Below are 26,300 nucleotides of genomic sequence, written 5' to 3' on the forward strand. Positions count from 1 at the left end.
CCTCCTAGAAGGTGAGCTCTGTGTGGGCGGGACTCTGCTTTGTTCACTGCTGTGACCTCAGGCCTTGAACAGGGCCTGGCACTTGTGGAATAAGTTAGTGAAAATAGAGACTGACGGAGAGATGGAGGGGGAATGATGGACAGGTGGATGGGAGAAAGGAAGGATGGATGGATTAATGGGCGAAAGGACTGATGCAAGGATGGATGGATGGGAGGGCTGGATGGGTAGATGGATGGACGGATGAGTGGATGGATGGATGGATGGAGGGAGGGAGGGATGGAGGGATGGACAGAGGGAGGGAGGGATGTAAGATGGATGGATGGAGGGATGGATGGATGGGTTGATGGGAGGATAGAAGGAAGAATTGAAAGAATGGGTAGAAAGATGGGTGGGTAGAAGGAGGGATGGATAAATCAATGGACAGAAGAAAACACAGAAATATGGAAGGAAGACGAGAAGGATGGATGGATGGATGGATGGACGGACTGACAGATGGAGACACAGGCAGACAGACACAAAATCGGGGCAGGATGCGCATGTGGTTCTGCCTCAAATGGAAGCACAGCTCACAGCCCTCCCTTGGGGCTCTCAGAACCCTCAAGCCCCAGCCTCCTTCATCCTGCCCCTCCCCTGGGCTCTACCTGGGGCCCAGCCCCCTCAAAAAGTGACACGGAGGAACATGGCAGGTGGGGGACCGGCCCCAGGCTTTATTGAGCAGATTCCGGGGAAGGGTGGCCAGGCAGGCCCTCACCCCGGCCCTGGAGCCGCCTCTTCTTGCCCTTGCTGCCCCCCAGGGTGGGCCTGGGCCACTGGGGCCTGGGCGCCCTTCAGCTGCTGAGGAAGCAGCCCCGCTTGTGCCACTTCTGGTCGCGGATGCGGCGCACAGACTGCAGCTGGGGCTGGTTGGCGTCCCACTCGTTCCAGTGGCGGTACTCACCCCGCTCAAACACGTACTGGCGGCCGCGGTAGCCGGGGAACTCGTAGCCAACCCACCTGCAGGGAGACCAAGGTCGGGGTGAGGGTGGTAAGTGTCCAATCTCTTGCCTCCGGCCAGACCGAGTCTTTTAAAGCCAGCGTTTGATCATGCCCTCCACCTGCCTAAATCCCTCCCTGGCTCCCCAGTGCCCTCGGGATGAACTCAAACTCCTAATCCTGCCCACAAGATTCTTCACGTAGCATCTCTAGCCTCATCTCTCATTCCTTCTTTATACCCCACACTCCAGCCTGTCTTATTCTATTCTCCCTGAACCTGCATGTCTCTGAGCCTTTACACATGCTGTTCCTTCTGCCTGGAATGCTTGTCCTTGCCCCAACCTTATTTCATCTCCTCTTTCATTAGTATCCTTTACATATCAATTCAGATATCTCCTCCTCCAGAAAGCCCTTCCTGACACCCCCAGGCTGAATCAAGTGCCTCATCAGGACCCTCAGAGGCCCTGTACATCCCCCATCACAATTCTGATCACAACGAATTGCGAATACTATTTCCTTGTCTGTCTCCCTATAAGACTGTGAAATTCTTGAGGGAGGAATTGTATAGTTCTTGTTGCCCCCATACCCTGACCATAGGTGATAACTTAGTAAAAAGTTGTTGAATACATTATTATCAGGTAGAGGTGGCACCTTTCAAGGCCCAACCCCAGATCACAAGCCTGCAAGTGAGATACAGTCACCTGGACAAAGGGATGGTGATCCTAAGATTGTATTAACAGAGATATCAAGCCTAGAAGGAGGGAGGTGATGAGCCTGCTCTCCTATGTACTACTCAAGCCACGCCTACCTACAGGCTGGGTTCCCTGGTAAGAAGGACAAAGATTGCGAAAAGGAAAAAAATATCTGAGTTCAAGGGCCTAGGGATGTTCAGAAAAGGAGTGAAGATTTTGATGGAGACAGGTAAGGGGGACAGACTTCACTTGGTTAAAAAAAAAGATAAAACTGTCTATAAGTCAAGGCTTCCTGGATAACCAATGGTACAGGAATGCAAGCAATTGGACATTCGCCTCATGGGGGATCTTGAATGGGGCTTTGAGCACCGTTGGTATAGACGCACTGACTTGAGTGAAGGGCCTCCGGGCCTGAAGGAGCAGGAAACGTCAGCTGTGTAGGAAATTGTGAACAAAGATTCTGTGTGGAGCCAGAGGCATGCCAACTGGAGGACAGGGCAGGGGTAAGAGTGGGATCAGGTCCCTTACGTCCCGTTGATGGCCCGGACGCTCGCCACACGGTCCTGGAAGCCGTGAGCCCAGAGGCTGGGCACGTCATCGTCCACTATCTCCATCTTGCGGCCGCCGAAAGCCGGGTTCTCAAAGAGATGCAGCTTGTGATCCGGACCATCCTGGGGGCAAAGACCACGGGGTGAACCGGCTGCTCCCATGCCCAGAACAGGGGGCAGGGAGGCTCCAGGAGAGAATTAAGTCAAATAACGTCCACCCCCAGAGCTGGTCTCCTTAGGCATTTTAGAGCCAGAGAGCCGTGAAACCAAGAGGGGCCTTTCAGGTCTGGTTAAAAACTCCGTCATTTAGCAGGTAGGGACAGCGAGGCACAGAGAGGGTGGCAGGAGGACAGAATTATTCACGTAGAATGCCAGCCAAGCCCTCGGCTGAGCTTGTGGAAGGAGCTTGCCTCACGAGCTCCAGGCACGTCCTGCTTCTAGGCGTTATACTCACAATTTGCAGAGGCCGGAGGGACAGGAGGCTGTCACCGCGGTGGCTGTTGGACCACGCGTCCCAGCGAGGATAATCCCCCTTCTCCAGGACATACTGCTCCCCGCGGAAGGCCCTGCGCTCAAATGCCAGCCACCTGCAGGAGGAAAGAGGCCTGGGTCGCCTCTGCTGCCCTGCGGGAGGACCCAAGACTAGTGAGGGGGGTGCCCAAGAGCTGCTGACTTTTGACCCTGCACCTTCCCTCCAGCGCTACTACTGAGCCCCGGTCCTGGTATTGAGGGAGCTGCTGGAACATACTGGGAGTTGAGACTCTGAGTCAGAAAACCATCCTGGGGAAGAGTCTTGAGAATCTATTTTATGTGCAGCCTCTGTGTAGGCTGCTCAGAAACATTTTATTTTATTCTTTATTTTATTTTTATTTATTTAATTTAATTTTTTGGCTGCATTGGGTCTTCATTGCTGCACGCGGGCTTTTCTCTAGTTGCAGCGAGTGGGGGCTACTCTTCACTGCAGTATGTGGGCTTCTCATTGCGGTGGCTTCTCTTGTTGCAGAGCACGGGTTCTAGGAGCGCGGGCTCCATAGTTGTGGCTCGTGGGCTCTAGAGAGCAGGCTTGGTAGTTGTGGTGCACGGGCTTAGTTGCTCCGCGGCATGTGGGATCTTCCCAGACCAGGGCTCGAGCCCGTGTCCCCTGCATTGGCAGGAGGATTCTTAACCACTGCGCCAACAGGGAAGTCTCTCAGAAACATTTTAAATGCAATGCCTGGCACACAGTAAGTATTCCATAGACATCTCCTCCTTTTCCTCCTTCTCCTGCCCCTCCCCCTCCTCCTCTTATTTTTCTTCTTCTTACTATTATATTGTTAGGGCTATTATGACTATTATATTGTAATTTATTTTTTTTTTTCGGTACGTGGGCCTCTCACTGCTGTGGCCTCTACCGTTGCGGAGCACAGGCTCCAGACGCACAGGCTCAGCGGCCATGGCTCACGGGCCCAGCCGCTCCGTGGCATGTGGGATCCTCCCGGACCGGGGCACGAACCCGCGTCCCCTGCATCGGCAGGCGGACCCTCAACCACTGCGCCACCAGGGAAGCCCTATATTGTAATTATTTATGTGCATCCTTCCATTCACTTTCACAAAAACTCTCTCTGAAGTATGTACCCTTATTATCCTATTTGACAGATGAGAAAATAGAGGCCAAGAGGGTGAAGCACCTTGCCCAGGATCACCCAGGTGGGTAGTACCAGAGCCTGGACTTTCCACCTGAAAAATTCAGGGTCCAGCTGGGACTCCTGCTTGCCATGTGGACATGCACAGGACACGTGACCACTTTGGCCTCAGTTTCTTCATCTGTCAAGAGGGATTCAGTGATATAAAAAGCACATTAGAATTTAGATATTATCATCATTATTAAAACTATTAAATCCCACTAGTAGGCACTGAGCTAGGTGCTGGGTGTCTTCCTCTGTTCTCTCTCCGCAGTGCCCTGCTACTGACCTCAGAGATGGAGAGTTAGAAGGACTCCAAGAAAATCACAGTTCAATGCTCTTATCTTACAGGTGGGAAAACTGAGGCCAGAGATGGGAAGGGAGTTGCCTAAGGCCCCACAGCACATCTAGAGCTTGATCCTGGACCTCCCGACTTCCAGAGGGCTCAGGGCTGTGAGGAGGGGCTGGGGGGGCAGGTACTCACGGCCCCGACTCCACTTGGATGGAGCCCACCTTCTCCAGCAGGCTTTCTGTCAGGTTGGGGCACTCGGCCGAGAGCTCGCACCGCTTGCCCTGGAAGTTCTCCATTTCGTACACGATCACCTGGAAGGGCAGCCTCCTGAGCATCCCACCGGGGCAGGGTTCCCAGCCCCAGCCTGTGTCCTGCCAGGCCCTCTTTAGGGCCTTGGAGGGAGGTACTGCCATCCGCTCCCTCAGCTCTGCCTGGTACAGGCCTGAAGCCGGCACCGCCACAGGTCTGCCCTGCCCCCTGGTGGCCATGGAGGGGAACACCTCCAGGAACCCCCATTAATCCAGGGATTGCAATTCGGGTATCTGGCCGGAGGCAGTGCAAAATCCAGTAAAGCAAAATGACCAGAGTAACCAGAGGGTTACTGTAGGGCAATGAAGCCGCTGTGGACAGGAGGGACTGGGGGCCCCCTTCTAAGCTTTTCAAGTCTGTAACTTCCTTAATGTGAAATTTCTCCATTTAAAAAGCCTCCTGCAGAACAAATAAAACTCCAGTTTGCAACAGTTGAACTTCACCTGTCCCTAGACCCCAGAGGAAGGGGTTGCAAAGGCAGAGGAAGGTTTTGCCTCTTTCACCCGCCTAGAAGCACAAACTATCTTCGTAGCAGGTCCCTGGGGAACATTGGCTCTGGTCATTTTATACAAGGGTCAAGGGAGGCTCAGAAAACGTCCTGGGCTGCACAGCAAGTTAAGTGGAGGCATGGACTCAACAAGCCAGCGGGCTCTTTTCTCCCGAGCACTGGAGTGGTCAGGGGAAAGCCAAATGCCAAAAGGAGCCAGGAAGGGCCGGCAGCGATACCCTCTTCTCTGGTGGGCGGCTGCCTCTGGGCAGCTCTCCCCAGGGGGAAGCTGGGGGTCCACAGGGCAAGGCTGATTCACCCACGAATCAGGCCCAGAGCCAGGCAGGCCTCTTTGCTGCTCTTCCCCTCCCGGTGTGCACCCTTCTGGTTAAAGCCCCCAGTTATCTCCTTAGTCAATGCATTCCCGGACCCCATCTCAAATCAAAGCCCCCGGGATAGCTTAGAAAGGACAGAGCCGGGACTTCCCTGGCGGTCCAGTGGTTAAGACTCCGCGCTTCCAATGCAGGGGGCGCGGGTTCGATCCCTGGTCAAGGAGCTAAGATCCCACATGCCACGCAGCACGGCCAAAAACTAAAAAAAAAAAAAAAAAAAAAAAAGACAGAGCCAACAAATCCCAGCTCTCAGATTCCTCCGCTAGCTGGCCATGGTACTGGCACACGCACTGAGCTCTCACACTGAGAAGTGTGGGTACCATCCCCACTTTAAAGATGGGGCCGTTGGGGCCCAGAGATGGCCGGGGACTGGACCAAGGTCGGGCAGGAGAGTCGGGCAGGAGAGTCAGTGCCGCGTCTCCTGAAACCCGCATTGAGACTGGCAGGGTGCGCGTGACCAGTTCCATTTTGCAGACAAGGACACAGAAGAGGAACGATGGGGCAGAGCCATGAAGTGAATTTATCGCAGGGCGGGGACATGTCCTCGTGGTCCAAGCTGGCCAGAAGGGCTGCGGCTCCTTTCTGGAGAGAGGCTGCCTGGCCAGGAGGCTGACCCCGAGGACCAAGAGCGGCCCTGGGCCCAGAGCCCCCGGGACCCCCTCCCTGCCCGGTACCTTGTAGGCGCCCCCGAGGCCTCCGTGGCTCTTGCCGGCGGCAGCCTGTTCCGGCGCGCTGTGCTGCTCCGCCATTGCCCCAGGAACACCTGTGGCTTCAGTCAAAGGCAAAAGAGTCACCAGGTGCACCCGGGCAAAACCAGGTGTTGACGTGATTGGAGTCGAGGCTGAGCTATAGAACTTGGCTGCCTCTGAGATGTGGTCATTGCTCACAGCCTACATGTGGTCACTCAGTCATTCAGCAAACATCCCCTTAGTATCTACTATGGACCACAGGGACCGGGACAGTCAGGGGGGTCAGGATCCCCATTTTACAGAGGGTAATCCCGAGGCCCAGTGAGGTGGGGCTGGGACTGGGCTCCAAAGCGCGTGCCCTTCCCCCACACCCGGAGCTCTGTGCGGACACAGCACCTCCAGACCCTGCTCAGAGGGTGGGCGTTGCCTGGGTTTCCTCTACAGGAATCTCTCCCGCCTCTGCACCCCAAGCAGTATAGTTTTTTGTTCACTGACTCCTTCACTTGCCAAAGATTCCGTGAGAACCCAGTTGGTGCCTGGCCCTGTGCTAGATGATGGAGAGGAAGAGACCACAGACTGGTGGGAGATGGACAGACAGACAGACATCTAGAGAAAGCATGATGCCGGACCAGGTCCTGGGACACCGGCTCCAGTCCAGTTTCTCTGCATTCACTTATTCGTTTCATATGCATTTATGGAGCACTTTGTTCCAGCCACTTAAAGAGACACAGACACAAACAGACAGACAGACAGCTCCCCTGCATCCCTAGGGACTGTGCCACACACCCCTGGGCCTGCATTAGTCACGTGGAAGGAGTCTCTTGATGCCACACACACAGACACATAGGACTGTTTTCCTGCTCATCAGCACACGCACAGGTGCACACACACACACACACACACACACACACACACAAGCTCCCGTGGTCATTGTACACGGTCACTTCCCACCTGTTGCACAAACACAGCCCCTCTCTCTTTCTTGCACACACACATGCCCATTTCAGACATCCACAGTGGCCTCAGCTACACCCCACATTCCTCGAAGTAGATGGGCTGCGTGGCCCATATACTCAGGACACAGGCCCAGGGATGCGTAGCCTGCGGGCTGTCTGTCTGCCTGTGTCCAGCCTCAGCAGGAAACAGGGCCTGGTCCAGGTCATGGAGGTCCAGCTCACAGAGGATTCTCAGCAGATGTGGCAGGCCCCCAGTTTGCCCATTCCGCTTCCTCAGCGGTGCTCAGTCTTTGTAGGTCCCCTGCCCTAAGCTCACAGCCAAGGGCTCGACCCTGCGCACCCCCTCAGACACCAGCTGGCTTGGTCGCTGTCCTGGTTCCTCCCTCTCGGCTCCAGCCCTCACGTGGATCCCCGGTTGGTGCAGGGGGCCAGCTGTGCACGCCCCCCGGAGACCACCAAGGTCCGGGCCTGCCTCTCTCTCCCCGCATACCCAGAATGAACCTGTTGCAGTCGCCTTGAGAACAGAGGGGCCGATGCTGTCTGCAGACTCAGTCTGCTTCTGCAGGGACCGTCCTATTTATGGGCGTTTTCTGACAGCCCAGCACATCCTGGCTTGCTGAGGCAGCGCCCTGTCCACCTGATTCTGTGCGGGCCACTTCACCCCAATAGCAGGCCCAGGGAGGCCCCCATGCCTCTGTATCCTCAGCCGTGGCCTCTGATGACTTCCTGGGGGCAGACGGCCTGCATCAGCTTTGTGGGAAGCCCGGCAGCACCAGGCAGGGGGCATCGGGGTGTAAAGATCTCAGTGTCTTCAACTTCCTTCCTTTGGCTTCTCAGCTCCACCATCTTCCTATTGAGGTGCATGACGTCCTTGGAATGGCTCCAGGTCTTAAAGTGAGGGGTCCCAGAATCTCTCAGTTTTCCCATGTGCCACGTGGCCTAAATTTTAAGTCAGATCTCCCTGAACATACCCTCCAAGTTGCGTGTAAATCCACCCAAACATTTCCACGAGATGTGGTAACAGACCCAACAAAGATTCATTTTCGTTATACAGAAGATTCGTTATACAAAGATTCATTTTCGTTGCGCATTTCATTATACATTGACAAATAACAGTGACCATTTATTGAAGACCTACTATGTGCACGGCACTGGGCCAGCTTCACGAGCAGTATGTTCAATCCTCACGCAGCCCTCTTTAGGGGAGGAATTATGATCTCCACTTTATAGAGGGGGAGACAGATCAGAGATGTGGAGTCACTCACCCAGGGTCACACAGCAGAGGAGAAGGGGTTGGCCTCATCCAGGGCCCAGCTCTTAGCCTAAATAGAAATAAAGATGATCATGATAGTCCCTTTATTTATGACCAAAAAAAAGATCCATGCATTTTGTGTGTGTGCTTAACAAAGTATAATTTTGCCTGTGATAGCTACCAGAATTTCCCGGCTTTTCGAAAGTTTTCCTTAAGCTACTTTGCTTTAATGAAAGACCTACATTAGCACCTGTTTTTTTTAACGGAAAGAAATCCAGAGAATTTCTGCTTTTACAAAAATAGGGTGAAAAGCAAAAATCACGTTCAGTGTTCATTTTATAACGAGCCATGACAGTGGTGAGGTGAGCCCCAAGCAGCGAGTGGCGCCACCAAGTGCCTCCCGTGGGAACCACACTCAGTATCTCAGCATCAAGCGGCCGGAGCTTTGAACTGTGTCTGACAGCATCTGTGCTTTATCTCCATTTCTTCTGTGCATCTGTGAGCAAGATGTGTCCTCAGGTAATTGCTTCTTCAATTTATGCCATTGCAGCTTAGGAAAGGTTTCAGAGGAACGCTCTGCTTTCGGATAGTGGAGGGGAACCTGTATTTAATGATTGCTGAATGAATAAAATAATGAGGGCAAAGGGGTAAATTGTTAACCAAGACGGTTTTCTTTTGCTGTTTGTTTTTGGCTAACATTCTCAAGTCGGCACAAAACCCAACCTCCTTGCATCCCTGGAGGTGTGGGTGACAGCTGGGCTCTGGAAACAGGTGGATTTGTGTGACCTTGGGTGAGCAAATGAAGGTCAGAATCACAGCCTCTTCATCTGTAAATGGAGAAGCTTCTCTCTCCTCGAGCCACTGAGAGATCACAAAAGCAAGACACTCAGCACAGCGCTACCTTCTAGCTTTTAATCACTGAGGATCCTGCCTACTGTTGACAGTTCAAACCAAGAGGCTGCTTCCTTCTGGTGCCCATGGAAAGCAGAGCTGGTCTCAACCCCTTAACCTGGGATGCAGCCGCCAGCTGCTGGGGATATAAGGGGGAAGACAGAGGTGCGACAGCCTATCAGGCCTGACTCCCCAACGCCCATCAGTTCCTTTAGGATCCTGAAGACCTACTATATGCCCAGATTTCCTGGGCCGCATTTCTTTAACCTAGAGTTCTCAGTCCTGGCCCTATTGCCATCTGGGGCCGGATCATTCTGTGCGCTGGGGTGTGACGGCTGTCCTGCACAGTGTACAATGCTAAGCGGCATCCCTGGCCTCCACCCACTAGATGCCAGTAGCATCTCCCTTCCCTCCTTGTGATCACTAAAACAACATCTCCTGTCATTGCCAGATGTCGCGCGGGGGACACAATCCACCCAGCTGAGAGCCACCGCCTTTAACTTTTGCCCACTATTATCGCTGTCACCACCCCCATTCTGGAGAACCATGGGGGTTCAGAGATACCCCACAGCCAGGAGGAGGCAGAATGAGGACCCAAGCCCACGTCGAATGGAGATCCTGCTTTTCTCCATCGGCCCCCTTTCCCAGGACCCCTGCTGCGCCCTCCCTCCGTCTGGCCCCCAGCTCGCCGCAGCGGAGAGGCTGACTCAGCTGGGGACAGGCATGCATGCATGGGGGAGTCCATTCATTCACACACCGACACGCTGACGTCTCCAGTGCAGCTCGCGTCAAAGCTTTATTTGCTGCTTTCAGAGTCTGAATGCAACGTCTTTGTACATGCAAAGGTCATTTTGTTTTAGGGCAGTCGACCAGATTCCCAACTGCTCTGCTGTGCGTATGAAACCTCTTTACAGTTACAAAATAGAAAAGCACTGGTAGACATCCAATACTCTGTGAGGTCCGGGAAGTCCCGTTTGTTTTGATGTTAAAAATATAGGTTTCTCTAGATGAATTCTCAGTCACACGATTAGAGATCATTTCTGGGACTGGATAAAGTGCCGGTCGACCACCTTCTGTTCAGAACTCCTGGAGCCTGTGAATTCATAAGGCAACTGCAAGGACACCAACTGGCAGGACGCTTCAACTTTCTCGCACACAGGACTCGAGTTCCTTTTCGATCGTGACTCAAATATCGGAGGAAGGGACCCAGAAGAAAGGTTAGGAAAATACATAGCGTACGTATATATATTTCCACTCACCCCTCCACCTTGCAAAGCATTTTGAGGCTCATAACCATCTGGGAAGTGCAGGACTTGTAGGACGTTGGTATGATTTAGGGAACAACACAGTACAAAATATCTTCAGTAACACAACAGATGACTTTCGTGAGCCCCGTATTTACAGGATCTATAAGGCTATGTGGAATGAGCTCATTCTTTAGACAACGGCGTCACGTTGTTTTTTTTAGCAGATGTGACGCCGCCGGAGACTGTTACAACAGTGCCAGGCTGATTCATGGGAGATGGTGTGGCGCCAGGTGTGAGGGCGGCCGTTTAGGGAGATGCTGGGAGGTGAGCAGTGAGCGGCTGGGAAGTTACCTTGCTGGAAATCTCAGGCTGACTTTCCAGGTACCTGGTTTTCTGGCCCCCTCCCTGCAGGAACCAACCTAGACAAAAGAAAGAAATCTCTAGAGGGGTGATGGGGGCCAAGGGAGATACAGACCAAGACTCAGCACATTCATGCCGACCGGTTTTCTATGCGGTTCCATGTTTCCAGACCCTCGACTTGCCCAGAATTCCAACAGGGTAACTCCTGGCAGCTTCTCAGCACAGGGCTCAGATCCATCACTCCCTAAGCGGGTGAGGCCCAAGGTGGGCCCCCTTCCGGATGTGGGGCAGGTCCCCTCTCCCTTAAGTGGCTCCCTCCTACTCCATGGAATCACGATGCCATGGGGCTTTTTTTTTTTGCTTTCCTGTTTTATCACATGTTGGAGGAGGAAAGGCACAGTCGGAGGCTATAGAAGGATTCTCCATTACTGTATGACTCGCCACGGCATAAATTGGAGGCGGCGCAATTCCCGGTGGATAGAGTTTTTCTCCCACCTCCCTGCAGACCTCACCCTGAAATGCTAGTTTACACAAAGACAACCGTCATCTAGCTTCCTGTATTAAGGGACAGTGCTGTGTGGGAGGAACCACAGGGATGGAGGAGGAGAGAGGGAGTGGCTGCCTTGAGAGTCGTCTCCTTGGGCGCGACGCTGTCTTCCACGCAGGCCCACGTCACCTTTCAGCAAGCATTTTGTTTTGGAGGTGATCCAATGACACATCTGTGGGTTTTTAGCTTTGTAACGACGCCTAGCTCCTGGGGCAGTCTGGGGGTACCGTGATGAAAAATGTGAATGGACAAGGCAGCTGTCAGCGTCGGGTGGGAGCAGCTGAGGTCTCCTTCAGGGAGATCATGCCTAAGGTTTTTCCAAATCCCCTGCACAGCCTCTAAGGTTGAAGACCTCAGGCTCAGCTCTATTCCGATACCTAGAGTTGGCCTCACTTCTTCCTGGGAAGCACAAGGGAAAACACATTTGTCTGAAAGTACATGACTTTGCTTGTCCCCTGCAAAACCTCCCCATCTGATTGTCCTTTCCCCGAACCCCAGACAACATGAGGCCGTCAGGGCAGCATCACTCAAGGCCCCCAACACTCTAAACTCCACTGGGGTTTAGTGAGGCTTCTCTTCCACTGGAGTTTCTCTGGTGGTACTGAGAGGTTCTCCACAACACTGATTTTTGAGCCCTCACCATGGAATTTTACAGGCCAAAGGCTTCTGTTACATTAGGCAAGAGACCATGAAGAAGGGGATCTACTGGAGGGGAAAAAGATATGGACTTATCAAAAGACCAGCTCTCAAAATGCTGATGTGCAAAGAGGGTGTGGGGGGATGGAGGGGGAGAGAGAGAGTGTGTGAGAGAGAGAGAGTATAATTTAAAAAATCACCTATCTATCCATCTTATTTTTGATGCATTCTGTATAAAACTCTCATTTAAAGCAAGCCAAAGGCCCAGGGGAGGAGGGCTGGATGAGGGCGGGTGACCTGATTGCATACAAATGATTAAGGCATATTAAGTTAGTTTAAAAGGAGGCAGATTTCCAAAGGTGGCTCCAGGCAAACTCAAGAAACTACCATACAACCCCTTGCTCAGCCCCCAAGAGCTCACCTGGCTTAGAAAGAGGAGAAATAAATAACCCGTTTGCCTGGCTATCTGCAAAGGCTCTCAGCATCAGTTGCTGCGAACTTCATTGTACTGATCATCGCGGGAGCCGGGGCTGACGGGAGCTGCACTGCGTAGGCCGCTCCTGGCCCACCGTGACTGTCTGCTCAGCGGTGAAGGGATGAGGCTGCTGTAGTCAGTGTCAAGGGGTGGACTTTGTATGTCCTCATCACCAAGGAATGAAATGGATTTTTATTTCCAATCCAGGTGTGGGAGGTTAGGCAGAAGACCTCCAGGTCAATCTTGTTTTCAAGTGTTTTTCTTTCCTGTTGGGTATACATGGGATGAAACAGGACTAATTCAAGACTGAGAGTTTCGCACGGTGAGTATCACTATACTGACCGGACAGAGCAAGTGGCTTCCTACTGCCTAAGATGGTACCAAGGGGCCTTTCCACCTTGAGAAAGGCAAAGAAAGACAGCAGGCGAGAAAAGACGTCAGGGTCACAGCACACTGGGAGTGTCTAGAGGACCTACCGACCTGGACACTACAGCAAAACTGAAATGAAACATGAGCTGGGTCTCTGAAGAGTAAGAAAGGAAAATCAGCTGACGCGGTTCCTGAAAGGATTAAATCCCCAAATGGCCAGAGACAGCGGACTGACCACAGACGCAGGGAATGAAGAGAATACAGACTGTGATGGAGCAGGACCAGATCTCCAGACACACATGCACGAGGTTTCCAGATGCACAAGGTTGCCCGGGAGACGGGCTCCAACCACCGCCCAGCCAACAGGACTCAGGGAGGGAGGGCCTCTCACCCCAACCTCGGTCGCTGTGCATGGTGCTGAACCACAGCCCCTCTCGGGCCCGGGTGTTTGTCTTAACCTGCAGGGACGGGATTGGGCTCCATCCTGCCACACCCAAGAGAGGGAAGAGGTGGTAAAGGGAGATAAGGGAGGAAGAGCGGAGGAGACAAACAGAGACTGAAGGAGGGGTGGCCAGGGAGAAGGGAAGCAGGTTTTGACACCATTTGCAAAGAATGGATTTATTAGGAGAGATTTTCACCTTTTGGGAAGTCCACTGCTGAGCAAAGCTCCATTAGGAAGCTCAGGCCCAGTGCCCCTCAGCAACACAGGCTGCCCTGTGAACTGCCCACGCATCTCTCTCACACATGGGTGTCTCCCGGGCAAGGTTGGCACAAAGTTTATGGCAACTCCAGACATGGCGGTGGGCCGACTATCCCTGGGATGACTGCTGGGGCCTTGGGCTCAAGAGGTGGAGGAGACTGGTGTGGAGGATTTCCAAAAACAAGGACAGAGTAGCCATGACTGGAGAGCCCAGAGGTCTTGGAGATTCCTGGGAATGAGCTTAGAGTTGCCAAGAAAAAAAAGAGGCAAGGCAAGCCTATACTTGGTTACCTAGCGTCTAGCAAGTCTGTCCAGAGTTCCTGGGCTGGGGGTCGGGGGGACCCCCCTCCAGAGAAGGGCTTTCAGCAAGACCCTCCCTTCCTGCATTTGGACCTAGAAAAAGCACCTGGTCAGGTAGAATTGGGGGGAGGTTGGGTAGAAAGAAGAGGTGAGAAGAAACAAAAAGGACCCCTCATTCATCGTTTGTCCTGAGACCAACTGGGAATAGATCTTTTATGCCAGCAGCTCAGGTTGTGTTCAGAAAGGGACTTCGGAGCAAAAGCCTCTCGGGTGGGTCTGATGTTTGGGAGGGAAAGGCACTGCCATTTGGGCTGCAGGTTTTTGAACCTTGAGGCCAAGGGACAAAGGTCACCCTACAGAAATCAGAGCTCGGATGAATAGGAACCAGGAAAGTGTACACCAGGGTGACAATCAGAATTTTTAAAAAGCTTGGGGTAGGGATAAGATAACCTGAGATGATTGGATACTTCACGCAAACTATTCACACGCCTCTCCTCCTGTTCTTTAACATAAAAACATATATACATATCAAATTTCAAAGAAAGTTGGCTGGATTATTGCTTTATCACCTTCTAAAGCAAACAAAACGTGATGTACAATGGAACAGGCAAGCTCTGCACACAGCCCCACCGGGAGGATAAATACACTTGAAAGAATGAGGGCAGGTGTGTTTAAAGATCAGAACTGCTGATTCTTCGAGAGGGAGAAGGAATTCGCCAAAGGAGCGATCAAAGCCCCCAACCCGGTGGTACTGCTGGGACCACAGTTACAGCAGGAAATGTATGGTTTCATCTTCCTTGGAAATGTCCTTCCAAAAAAAGACCAGCCCTGGGTGGGGGTCGGGGGGGAAGAGGCGCTTTCACGACTCAGAACCCAGGGGAGACGGTCCAGCCTTACATCCATATTCCTGGAGCTGCTGCAGGGGTTTAAAATGGGTAGAAATGCACATTTTTACATTAAACAAAACCAAACCAAACCACCAGCATGGACATTTCTGGGCCGCCTGGCTTCTTTCCCAGCCTGAAGTGCTGTCCTGGGAGACAGAGCACGTGCTCGTGGAGGGTAGGCCTTCCTGCCCCATCCGTCCGGGAGAGCCTGTGGTGACGGGGGGCATTGGGCAGCCTTCTCCACCCGACCAACAGACCGACCGACCGGAAGGGCCCAGGTGTGTGCAGGAAGCAACGGCAGCAGCGGGACCTCGTCTTCGGGTACTGACAGTTAAGGCTTGTTCATTAGACGTGGCAGTGGCCCCTGTCTGGAGAGGAAGGGACAGTCCTGGTGTCAGCAGGGGGAACAAGAGACGCCATTTCTCCCCATCATTGAGCCCTAGACACTTTTCTGGTGCTCCCCAAGGCAGCCACCCCACAAGCTACAGGCCAGGAAAGACGACTTTTTTTTTTGAGGGGTGGGATGGGGAAGGTGGCAGGCGGCTGGATATGATGGAATGAATGTGAAATTTAGGGTCAGGTCAGGGTGCCAGCGTCGGTGGTGTCCTCAAATGGATGGCCGGAAGCTTAAGTGAGATATCGTGGGTACAGCACTGAGCACCAAATAAACACAGGCTCTGATCCCTTATCTGAAATCCTAGAGCATAGCTTTATTGGGGAATTTAGAAATTTTGAGTTTGTTAGATACATATATACAGACATATATATGCTTATATGTAAATACTATGTAACATATAATACATACGTACGTTATGCAACACCCCCATCATTAAGCACATAATATGCCTGCAGAATTATGTATGGATATTCATATGAAATGGGGAAAACAGAGTCTAAATAGTATTTTATCCATGCAGGTCAGGTTTTGTCACTAAATAAGGGATAGAGGTGCTTCGTTTTGCGAGCTTTCTGGATTTCAGGTTTGTGGAGAACGGGTGGTGGGTCTCCTGTGCTGCTCAGAGCAGAGCTGACTCTGACGGAGCAAGAGCTATGTGTTCCTCCCCCAGGGACTTCCGGTCCATTCTCAGGGAGCCCTCTGGACCGTTCGGCAACACAGGCGCTGCTACCCCATTTTACAGACGGGCAAACTAAAGTTCAGGAAGTTAAATCATTTGGGGCCCACACCAGGGCATATCTAAGTGTTCGATTTTTTAATTTCTTTTTTTTTCAAATTAATTTTTAATTATACAGGTTGTATAGGAATGTAGGAATTGGGGACATTTCAGATTAAGCTGTCCTGCCCGTTCAATTTATAAAGGGGGCCTGAGATGCAGTGAGAAGGGCTGGCCAAGGGCGTGAGACCAGAGTCCATGCCCTTTCCACCCACCCCAGGCCGTCCAACTGTGTTTTTTTTCCCCTAAGAAGAAGCAGATCATTGCCACCCTCTTTACGGGAACCCCAAACACCCTCAACCACGTTTTCCCTTCTCTTTTCCAGGGTACAGCATCCCAAGTCTCTGAGCCTTGGCCTCCCGGCCCTAGTCCCCTGCTCCTCAGGTTGCAGGCTCTGTCCGGGTCTCCCCTCCAGAGCCCCTCATACCTGCTCAAGCTTGGTTTTCATACAAGCTTTGCCTCTTCTTGGATTTCAGCTCCTTTAGCCACTGGGGAGAGAGCTCTTCCGATCTGAAACCACAAAGGCAGTGGGGGTCAAGTGTGAGCCTGACCGAGGACTCCCTGGGGGACCCAATTCTCCTGCCGCCGTGTGGGTGGGGGCTGAGCCACACTCGCAGGCAGCAAAGATGCCCATGTCGACATGATTGAAACAGGAATTAACCAAAGTGCTCCGAAATGAAGAATGTTAGATAAATCATGGTACATCCATTCTGTGAAATAATCTGCAGCAGAAAGTCACGCTTACATAAAATTATTTCCATCCATCCATTTGCCACCCAAATATCCATCCATCCTTCCATCTCTCTACCCAGGTACGTGCCCATAAGGGCTAATTCTGTGTGTCCACTTGGCTAGGCCACAGTGCCCAGCTGTTTGGTCAAAGATTATACTAGCTATTTCTGTGAAGGTATTTTATTTTATTTTTTAGATGAGATTAATATTTAAACCAGTTGTCTCTGAATAAAGCAGATTACCCTCCATAACATGGGTGGGCCTCATCCAATCAGTCGAAGGCCTTAATTGAAAAAGACCAACCTCCCCGGAAGAAGAGGGAATTCTACCAAGATAGTGCCTTTGGGACTTGAACTGCAACACCAGCTCCTCGTCAGGTCTGCAACCTGCCTGTCTACCCTGCAGAATTTGGACTTGTCAGCGTCCACAATCATGAAAAACAATTCCTTAAAATAAATCCTTCTCTCTCTCTCCCTGTGTATACATACTACTGTTATGTTTCTTTGGAGAACCCTGACTAAAACAATGCCTGTAAGACACAGATAGATAGATCGATCTTATGTTTACCGAATAATAACAATAATTATTGGGGGGAGGTACGATTTGTTTTAACTTTTTTTAAAAATTGAAGAACACACATCCAGAGGTCACTCAGCTCACAAGTGCACAGCTCAATGAATTTTCTCAAAGTGAATACACTTGAGTCATCACCAACCGAACGATAACATTTTCGAGTGTCTTATTTTTTACTTTCTTCTTTACGTATTTTTCTCTGTTTCTCAGAATGGCTTGTAATGAGAACACATCATTTTAACAAAAACAGTGAAGTCAAACAAAAACATCTGAAAATTTTTTAAAGAAAAAGAAATCATGCTTATGAAGACTTTAATGGCTATGGGAGAATCGTCACGTGAAACCGGAAAAGCAGCTATATATATTTTATGTTGTCATCTCGACTACATTTAAAAAGAATGGAAGGAGAAAGGCCCAAATGTCACTATGGTAGTCTTCTGGTGGGGTGGGGGGGGGGGGGGGGGGGCGGGGTATCACATCATGGGTGATTTTCTTTCCTGCTTTATATTCATTTTATATTTCCTACAATTCCTAAGGTGAGCATGTACTACTTTTATAATCAAACACATGTACACACAAGACCTTACTTCTGTTGATCTCAGAGAAAGCTCCAGACTCCACAGTCCCGGAGGCTCAGGGACATTGCTGACCTGGCTGGGGGTGGGGTGGGGGTCTGTGAGGAAGGAGAGGTCCCCTGGGCAGACAGGGGTCTGAGTACCCCAAGCAAGGCTTGCCTGATGGTGGAGGCTCAAAACCAGGCCTCCTGGTCTGGGGGTCCCTCCAGCCCTGGAGAAACACTGGTGCCCTCAGCTGACCCCAGAGCAATTCTGGCATCTGCAGAGCAAGACAGGTACCATCTCTGCCTCAGCCTGTCTCTCTCTCTCATCCTCTTGCTTTCCTGCTTCCCACGGCCCACTCTGTGCTCCAATAACATGCACAGCCTACAGCACCCAGTTCTACCAGGCCCCTGGACCTTTGCATGTGCTGTGACTTTGGCCACCTCTCGTCTGTCATGACGCAGATCGGGCACCCCCTCCTCTTGGAAGCCTTCTCCACACCCGTCCTCCTCAAGTCTGGGTTCTGAACTCTTCTTCTGCCTTCCTCTATCACCGGGGTCAGACAGTAAGTATTTTTGACTTTGCAGGTTATAGGGTGTCTGTGCCAATGTGTCAGGTCTGCAGTTGCATCAGGAAAGCAGCCACAGACAATCCTTAAATGATGGCTGTGTGTCAATAAAACTTTATTTACAAACACAGACAGTGGGCTGAATTCGGCCTGTGGGCTATAGTTGGCTAACCCCTACTCTATCATAGCTCTCATATTACAATAACAGTATCATGCATAATCCCTAACTTTTATGTGTTAGCAACACTCTCACCTTTCGTCCTTCTCCACGCTGGAGGGCAGCACGCGACTGCCCAGCACCCCGGGCTGGAAGGGGGACTTGGGGGTCTTGGGCTGTGGGGCCCAGCTGGGGGTATCGCTGGGACTGTCCATCTCTGGCCTCTTGTGCAGCTGAGCCTGGGAAGAGAAGACGGGGGTGGAGTCTGTAACCCGCCCTTGGTCTGGGGAAGGGTCCCATCCTACGGCACTGTCACTGCATGGCGACAGCAGGGCTCCCAGCATCTGAACGGACCCAGGCAGCAGACTCAGGGGTGGGGGAGATGCTGCCTGGCCATGGAGGCCAAGAAAAATCAGAGGTCAGGCTTGTAGTCCAAGAGGCCACCCTTGACCACAACAACCGTGGTTTGGTCAAACAACCGTGAAAAATCCACACGATCACATTATCTTTGGCTGAAAAGCCGCCATGTGTGGCGTCCTCGTCACAGGACGCTCCATCTCCTTTAGTTTCCTGAGAACCCTGAGGTGGAGACAAGAGATGCATCTTACAGCTGAGGTCCAGCTCTTTTAAGCTCTTTGCTCCTGTGAATATGAATAAGTGAGGTTTCTGACTATCAGATTTGTACAGGGAAAAAAAGCAGGGTGGATTCCCACCATTTTTGGAGGGCACGCAGGGAATGGGATGACTTGGAATGGTGTGCCCAGAACTCCTTTGGGGGCTGGGGGGTATGATGGTGGCAGGTGGCCTCTGTCTCCGAGTCAATGCTGGCAGAGCCCCCGGCAATAGCGGTCATCACCGTCGTCGGCCTGGCAGCTTCTGTGCACTGGGCATCCAGCGACTGGACTCCACCAGGTCTAAGTTATATGACACACGTTTCCAGGGTGAAGACTGGCTTTCTCTCTTTTATAGAGGAGTAGCCTAACGGTCAAAGGTTGAGCAGTTGGCCCAAAGTCACATGGTTTTCCACAACTAGGATTCGTCCTAGGTCTGCCCGATTCCAACTCCAGGGCTCTTTCGAGAAAAAGCCCGGCAGCCTCCCTGGGGCCTCTGCTCCCTCCTGTAAGCAGGGCCTTTCTCTGCCCACTGTGTTAGGCTGTCCTGTAAGGCAGCCTTTGTTCCAATGCTTCAAAAAAGAAGTCAGAAAACCTCTGGCCCAGGACAGTTGCTGCAAGACATTTATGCTTTGAAGGCCTGTAAAATGAATTAGAGGGGCAAGTACGCATCCGCTGTTTATCAACTTTTTATTCTTGCCAGAAATGACATGAAAAGGCAAGCTGCCATCTACTGAAGGAGTGGCAAGTTCACAGCCCCTCACAGGAGGCTCCCTGGCCACACGGAGTGTGAGGTTGAGAAATTCCACAAACAACCTAGGCTTCTTTGTCATGATTTCTTCTTCAGTAAAATGGGAGTAAAGAGCTGCCTTTTTTAGGGTTGCTGGGGACATATAGCGAGTTTGCAAGCACGTGGTGCCTGGGGATAAAAGAGGCCCCTCTCTCGCTTGCATTAAGTACCGCTGCCTCCCAGGACCTGTGAGATGCTGGGTGGAGCTGAGGGTGGGGAGACAGCCCAGCCCTGCCCTCAGGATTCCACAGTCCAACTGGGATTGCGGTGCTATTTAAGACAGATTAACATGGCTCCAATGCTGACTTCTCACATTGTTTGGAATCAAAATAATCATTTTATGTGCCTCCCACCCCTAGCACACCAGATTCCTCAAGAACAGAAGCCTGGGCTAGTTCACTCCTGTTTCCTAGACATCCAGCACTGGGCCTGATGCCTACGGTGGACTTTTAACCCCCTTTACAGATGAGCACATAGAGGCTTAGCTGGAAGACTGTACTGAGCAGCACGTGTGGGGGCTAAAGACAGAAAGTGGAGACTCAGAAACACAGGATTACCGGAGAAAACCAAATAAATCAGTAGTATTGCTCATAGCACCGGGCCAAGGCCCACGTCCTGGTCTTGATAATGTACCACGGCCATGGGATGCTTTAGCACTGGGGGAAGCTGGGTGAGGACGGGTACACGGGAAGTCTCTCATACTATTTTTGCAACTTCTCATGAATCTTCAACTATTTCAAAAATTAGACAGAGAGGGAGGAAGACAGGAAGAGAGGAAGGGAGGGATGCAAGGAAGGAGAGAGGGAAGGAAGGAGGGAGGAGGGTGAGAAACATGGGCCTGTTTTGCTGCCACAGGTAAGCGTAGCTCTGGGCATGCCGTCTGGTACCTTCAGCGCTGCCGGGTCCATGCCTGGAAACACGGGCATCCTCTGGGGTCGGCTGATGGGCGTCCTCTCAGCTCTGGGCGTCTTCTCCTCCTCATCTGACTCTTCCTTCCTGGGGGATTTCTCCTCTGTTGCAAAGAAAAGCGTACTGAAGTCACTGGCAGCCTCCATTCTGAGATTCTGCTTCTCCTTAAAACTCTTCCATGGCTCTCCAACTACAGATCAAGTCTAACTCCTTAGCAAGGAATCACAACTCTCCACGAACTGGCCCTGCCTTTCTAGCTTGATTCCTGCTATTTCTGGCTTGGGAAACACTGAACCACTTAGAGAGACGACCCGCCCCTGCCCCCGCCACACCCACGGAATGTTCTTTCCACACCTCTGCCCCTTTGATCCTGTTGATATTTCCACCTGGAATACCCTTCCCTGGCTAATTCCTATCTGTTCTTTAGGATTCAGCTCAAGGTTTGATGTGGAATGTGGCCAAAGAAGTCCTTAGAGGAAAATGTATAGCCTTAAATAATTTATTAGAAACCCCAAAAGACTGACAATAAATGAACTGATCTTTCAACTTGAGAATCTAGAAAAAGACCAGCAAACAAACCTGAAGAGAGGATAAGGGTGAATTTAATAAGGATAACAGCATAAATAGTGAAATCCTATTAAGGTGTCTCAGTTCCTTGCACCCTGTGGAGCCCCAACTAATATATCACCCTCAAAAAAATGTTTTACCTAGTTTCTAATAAGCTTGGTGTAATGAGAAACCACAGTTTCCTATGTTACTGTGTTCTAATACCCCACAGCCTTCAAAGTCAGAAAGCTCTTCCAGGGTTTAACCTAAATCCTTCCTGCTATCCAATGTGCTACCTGTGGAGGAGAGGGGGCATACCTGTGGAGTCCTTGAACATCCACGTGCTGTTGGCCTCCTCCTCCAAAGGAGACCTGCTCTCCGACTCGCTGACTCGGCTGCGCCGGAGGGAGTGGGAGATGGGAGCCCGGCGGCGGCTTCTCTTGCTGAGCTGCACCCGGGTCTTTAGGGCACTTGAGTCGAGGACTGAAGTTTGCTGTGGGAGTGGCAGGGAAGAAGAGGGGAAACGAAGCATGGGAAACATTAAGTGGGGGCATCACCCAAGGGAGGTGTGCATAGCTGCGTTGATACACAATGCTATTTAGGTGGTACATGGGCCAGCATTTCCACATTTCAGTAGGAACCTAACGCTCTAAGCCTACTTTCTCTGTGAAATATAGCATGTAGGCTGATTCCAAGAATCAAATAAACCTTGAGTGCCCCACACAGTGCCTGGAACACAGTGGGCACATAATGGAAATGGCTTTCCGCTCCTGGTGACATCATCTGAGCAGGTAAGCTAGAGCAGTACCTGACAGGAGCTCAGTACATGTTTGTTTGTTTGTTGAATGAATAACTGAACACATCATCTAACTAAATCCTTACAACAACCTTATTCCACACAGGGTCCACGAGCTGAGAGGTTCTCAGTGTGGTCCTTCCTCTACCCACAATAACTCAGGGTGCAGGTGGGAGCCGGTGGGGCACCTACTAAGTACCAGGCATTTGTTTGCAAGCACCACACTCTGAGCTGAGGCGGGTGGAGGGTGAGTGATGGTTTCCAACATCACCACCTTTTGTGCTGAAAGGGCTGGGGGCAGACCACCTGGGTAGGCCCAGCAAGAAGGTGGGGCAGCCTCTGGCTCAGTGATCTCCAAGGAGACAGTGGTGAAGAGCTCGGAGCTTGGCTTCAAATCCCGCTCAGTTTGAATGCCAGCTGTGTGACCCCAGAGCGGGGACTTACCCTCTCTGAGCTTGGGTGTCCCTATTTGTAAAAACGGAAGGATACTAGTATCCCCTTGCCAGGGTGGTTGAGAGAATTCAGGGAGCCCAGGCATGGAAAGTCCTGGTTCCAGCAGCACCTGACTCAGGCTTGCAGCCGTGAGCTATTCCTACAATGGGCTTCTCCCTTCCTGGCCAGCTCAGGTCCTGGCCTGAAATGTTGGATTCTTCCTCTCAGGTCCACTTTGGAGAAATTCTGTCACCCAGGGCCTTTTAAGTTAGCGATGATGAGCTAATTTCAGTGACTCATTTCCCAAAGTTGGTAAGTGACAGCCACCCCATTGGGGGCGGGAGGAGGGGGCTGATATCTGCACAGCTGTTTCCCAAACTGGCTGTGATGCTGTCCAGTGGGGGGATTTGTGTGGGGCTGGTGGAAGTTGGGGAGAGATGGAAATCATAAAGGGTCCGCCGTCCTCAAGAGGAGAGCATGTATCTCCGGTCACTACTAAATAGAGCGGGTTTCTCAGACTCAGGGAAAGTGGGAGGGAGCCACAGCGACGCAGGGGCTGCTGAAGGGGGCGTGGTCCCGTTCCCCAGGGCCCCCCGTGCAGCCTCAGGCTGGTGCAGAAGCTGATGGCTTCCCTAGTGCCTCGCCTCCCCTTTCAGCCTCCAAACACTGCCTGTGGGAGACCTCAGTGTTCAATAATTGGCTGGACCTGTGCTTAGGGACACTGGCATTTCAATCACTCAGTGGCCACTTCTGTTCCCTAATCAGCAAAAATGAGGGAGTTCCTGGCGGTCTAGTGGTTAGGGTTTGGTGCCCTCACTGCCATGGCCCAGGTTCAATCTCTGTCGGGGAACTGAGATCCTGCAAGCTCCTCAGTGTGGCCAATTTTTTTTTTTTAATGTTTAAAAAGAAAAAAAAGTAGTGTTGTCTCTGGTTATATGAAAGGATACGTTAAAATAAAATAAAATAAAAATGGGGCAGGGGTTTTGCCTCTTGGGCTTAGTGTTCCAGAAGGTGAATCAGGAGACTTACGCTAAGGCACAGCGACGTCTATGGGCGTGTAAGCTGGAGCAATGCTGGGGACGTGGCTGGAGCTCAATAAATGTTTGTTGGATGAATAACTGAATAAAACCCCTGACTAAACCCTGACAACCTGCACCCTGTCCACGTTTATACAGTGGGGTGCCCCGATGGAGACTGAGTGTGTGCCTTGCCTCATTTCTGCCCTTATTTAGAGATGCCAGAGAGAGACCTCGACCATATTTAGGAAGGAGAATCCCATCGGAGGCCCTAAAGGAGGCCCCACACCTAAAGCAGCGATGGTCCTTCTCTGGGGGCATCTGTGTGGTCATCTCTAAGGGTGTGGACGTGAGGCTTCGCTGAGGAGACAGGGTCTGTTTTGGATTTTGCATCACTTAGATGTTGCATCCTCAGGAGGGTGGGCAGGTAGCCCTATTGTCAGGGAAGGAGAATAAAAAAACCCCTGTGTCTCAAGGATTGAAAAGGACAACCTGCCTGACCCCTGCAGTCTAGAAGGGGCTGGGTAGGAGGCAGTTGGACTTGGGTGGCTAGCATCCTGTAGGGTGGCTCTCCGTGGGCCCCAGAAGAGCTGAGTTCTGAGGGCTGCCCACGCCTGAGGAGGCTCCCCTTTACAGACAGGCTTGGATTCCCTGGCTCCAGGGACATGGTCCCACTTGGCAAGACCTTGGTAAGAACCCCCAGCAGAATTGGTCTGAGCGAAGTCCAGGCTGCACGCCTAGATCTGCAGGCCTCAGGCAGACACCTCCCACCCGCCAGGGGTGAGAGGCCAGATGGCCTGTTCGCCTAACAGGTGAGGGCTCAGCTCAGTTTTAATTTGTACACATATGATTGCATTCACAGCTGTGAAACCCACTGTACTGGTTACAGGTGGACAAGGAAGCCGAGGTTCAGAGAGGTGAAGACAGTTGCCCCAAGACACACAGCTGGTGTGTGGCAGGTACAAGCCTCATGTAGACTTCAGTCCCAACCCAGACTGTGCCCTCTGCACCCACCACAGGGGGCCCTGGCACACAGATTCTACCAGGGAAAGGGGTAATTCATCGGGAGATGCTAGAACGTCCTTTTAAGAAGAAATGACTGTTTCCAGCACGTGCTCCCAACGACTGACTTACATGGATAAAGGAGAAGTCGTCCACCCTCTTTGCGGGGCAGGCATCCGCTGGGGGCGGCCCCTCCATCCCGTCAGTGGATTCCAGGTCCGTGCTGGATCGGTCCACGCTGGTGCTCTGCTGGTCCTTGGAGCAGTCGTGCTGGTCCCCAGCAGAGGTGGTCTCCGTTTGGGAGGACAGGGAAGACAGGCGGCTGCTGGGGGGCTGCTTCTGAGCCGACGTGGCACTGCTGTCCGGGGATGGGGACTCGGGGGCCAAGCTATGAGAATGGAAGGAAGGGAGGGAGGCCTGGTCGGGCAGGTTGTTTCAGAGACCTGAATTTCAAGGAAGGGAAGTGGCAGAAGGTAGGGTGTGGGCTGTGCTTTATGTGCCAGGAGACAAGAGACAGAACGTCCCAGTTAGGAGAACCACTCTGGGCCCGGCCAGGTGCTGTCCATGGTGCCTCTACAACACCTGAACAGGTGCAGAATGGGTGCAGAATGTCCCGTTCAAGACCCTCTAACCCTGCGCCGTCCAATACGGGAGCCACTGGTCACATGTGGGCCATTGGGCCCTTGCAATGCGGCGAGTGAGGGCTGAGCTGGGCCCTGAGGACAGTCAGTACACACTGATTCCCAGCACTTTGAGTGAAAAAAAACGAACGTAAAATACCGCGTTAATAACTCTATAGTGATTCCATGTTAAAATGGTAGTATTTCGGATCTACTGGGCTCAACAGAACATACTGTTAAAATTAATTTTGCCTGTTTCTTTTCTACTGACATGGCTACTGGAACACTAAAACTGCCTCGAGTTTGCAGCTTGCGCTGTATTTCTGTTGCACAGCGCTGATGTAGACCAAGTAATCACTGGCAGTCGCCAGCGGGAGAGCAGGAGGGGGGGAATCTCCTGCATTGTTTCATCCATCCATTCATTCACTCATCCACTCATTCATTCACTCACTCACTCAAGATTTACGGAGCGCTTACTATGCGCCAGGCCCTGTGCTAAAAATTGTATCGTTCCATCCTCTTCACAGTCCTACGGTGATTACCCTATGATCCTGCAACGTCCACAACCCTAGGAGATAGGATTAACCTCAGGAAATTAAATACTAACCTCGCTCAAGATGAGGAAACCGAGGCACAGAGACGTGAAGTAGCCTGCCCAAAGGGACAGACCTGACCCCAGAATCCAGGTCCATGACCCTCTCCTCCTGGAATTTCTGCCCATAATGTATTCCAAGTACCACTTGGATAATTGGAACCACACAAGATAGAAAATATGTCAATAAATCAAACCATTAAATTAAATAGGCTCTCCGCTCCCCCCTTAAAAAGACCCCAAAGCCAAGAGCACAGGAAAGCCTAACCCTGAGGAAGGGGGGACGGGCACACCAGACACCACCTCACTGATAGGAGGGTCTGCCCTGAAATACCCCTGAGCTGCACCCTTGGGCAGAACCTGCAACCCAGGTGTACTGGTGTTTCACTGCAGGAGCACAGCCATGCTTTCGTCAGCTCGGGGAAGAATTTATTCCTTGGAATAGGCAGGATGTTTGGGTGTGGGGTGCGACTGAGGCAAATCCACAAAAAATGAGGGAAATACCACTGAGGAGGCTGCAGGTGGCGCCGCTGCTCAGGGCTGGGAGCACAGCAGCTCCGGGGCC

The 26,300-nt window shown here is 51.9% G+C and overlaps 2 protein-coding genes across 7 annotated transcripts in view; both read right to left on the reverse strand.

Annotated features, from left to right (window-relative positions):
* Nucleotides 1-705: 705 nt before the first annotated feature.
* CRYBB3 (crystallin beta B3) lies at nt 706-6,553 on the reverse strand. The gene is made up of 5 exons (XM_027124448.1): nt 6,028-6,553; nt 4,358-4,476; nt 2,667-2,799; nt 2,193-2,335; nt 706-993 (listed from the first exon to the last, which is right to left on the reverse strand). The coding sequence occupies exons 1-5, from the start codon at nt 6,100-6,102 to the stop codon at nt 828-830; spliced, it is 636 nt and encodes a 211-aa protein (XP_026980249.1). The 5' UTR covers nt 6,103-6,553; the 3' UTR covers nt 706-827.
* A 3,360-nt stretch (nt 6,554-9,913) lies between these two features.
* The window catches only part of KIAA1671 (KIAA1671 ortholog), a 186,345-nt gene continuing 169,958 nt past the window's right edge, over nt 9,914-26,300 (reverse strand). For 5 of the 6 annotated variants that reach the window (XM_027124446.1, XM_027124447.1, XM_027124443.1 and 2 more), the window contains 6 exons: nt 24,656-24,911; nt 21,596-21,770; nt 20,710-20,834; nt 18,518-18,660; nt 16,262-16,344; nt 9,914-15,030 (listed from right to left, as the gene is read on the reverse strand). In XM_027124446.1, coding sequence (XP_026980247.1) covers nt 16,266-16,344; nt 18,518-18,660; nt 20,710-20,834; nt 21,596-21,770; nt 24,656-24,911 — 778 coding nt within the window. In that variant the 3' untranslated portion in view covers nt 9,914-15,030; nt 16,262-16,265. The remainder of the gene's footprint in view (nt 15,031-16,261; nt 16,345-18,517; nt 18,661-20,709; nt 20,835-21,595; nt 21,771-24,655; nt 24,912-26,300) is intronic. The other variant, XR_003436668.1, reaches the window with a different exon arrangement.

The sequence above is a fragment of the Aethalodelphis obliquidens genome, unplaced genomic scaffold, assembly GCF_003676395.1.
Source record: "Aethalodelphis obliquidens isolate GAN/ISIS:26980383/991018 unplaced genomic scaffold, ASM367639v1 scaffold28, whole genome shotgun sequence".
NCBI classification, from domain to species: domain Eukaryota; kingdom Metazoa; phylum Chordata; class Mammalia; order Artiodactyla; family Delphinidae; genus Aethalodelphis; species Aethalodelphis obliquidens.

Coding starts and splice junctions, on each gene's coding strand:
- CRYBB3 (XM_027124448.1), bottom strand. CDS start 6,102: ATGGCGGAGCAGCACAGCGCGCCGGAACAGGCTGCCGCCGGCAAGAGC. Junction 2,336..2,666: donor CCCTCCGGCCTCTGCAAATT/GTGAGTATAACG, acceptor CTTTGCCCCCAG/GATGGTCCGGATCACAAGCT. Junction 994..2,192: donor GTCCGGGCCATCAACGGGAC/GTAAGGGACCTG, acceptor GTCTCCCTGCAG/GTGGGTTGGCTACGAGTTCC.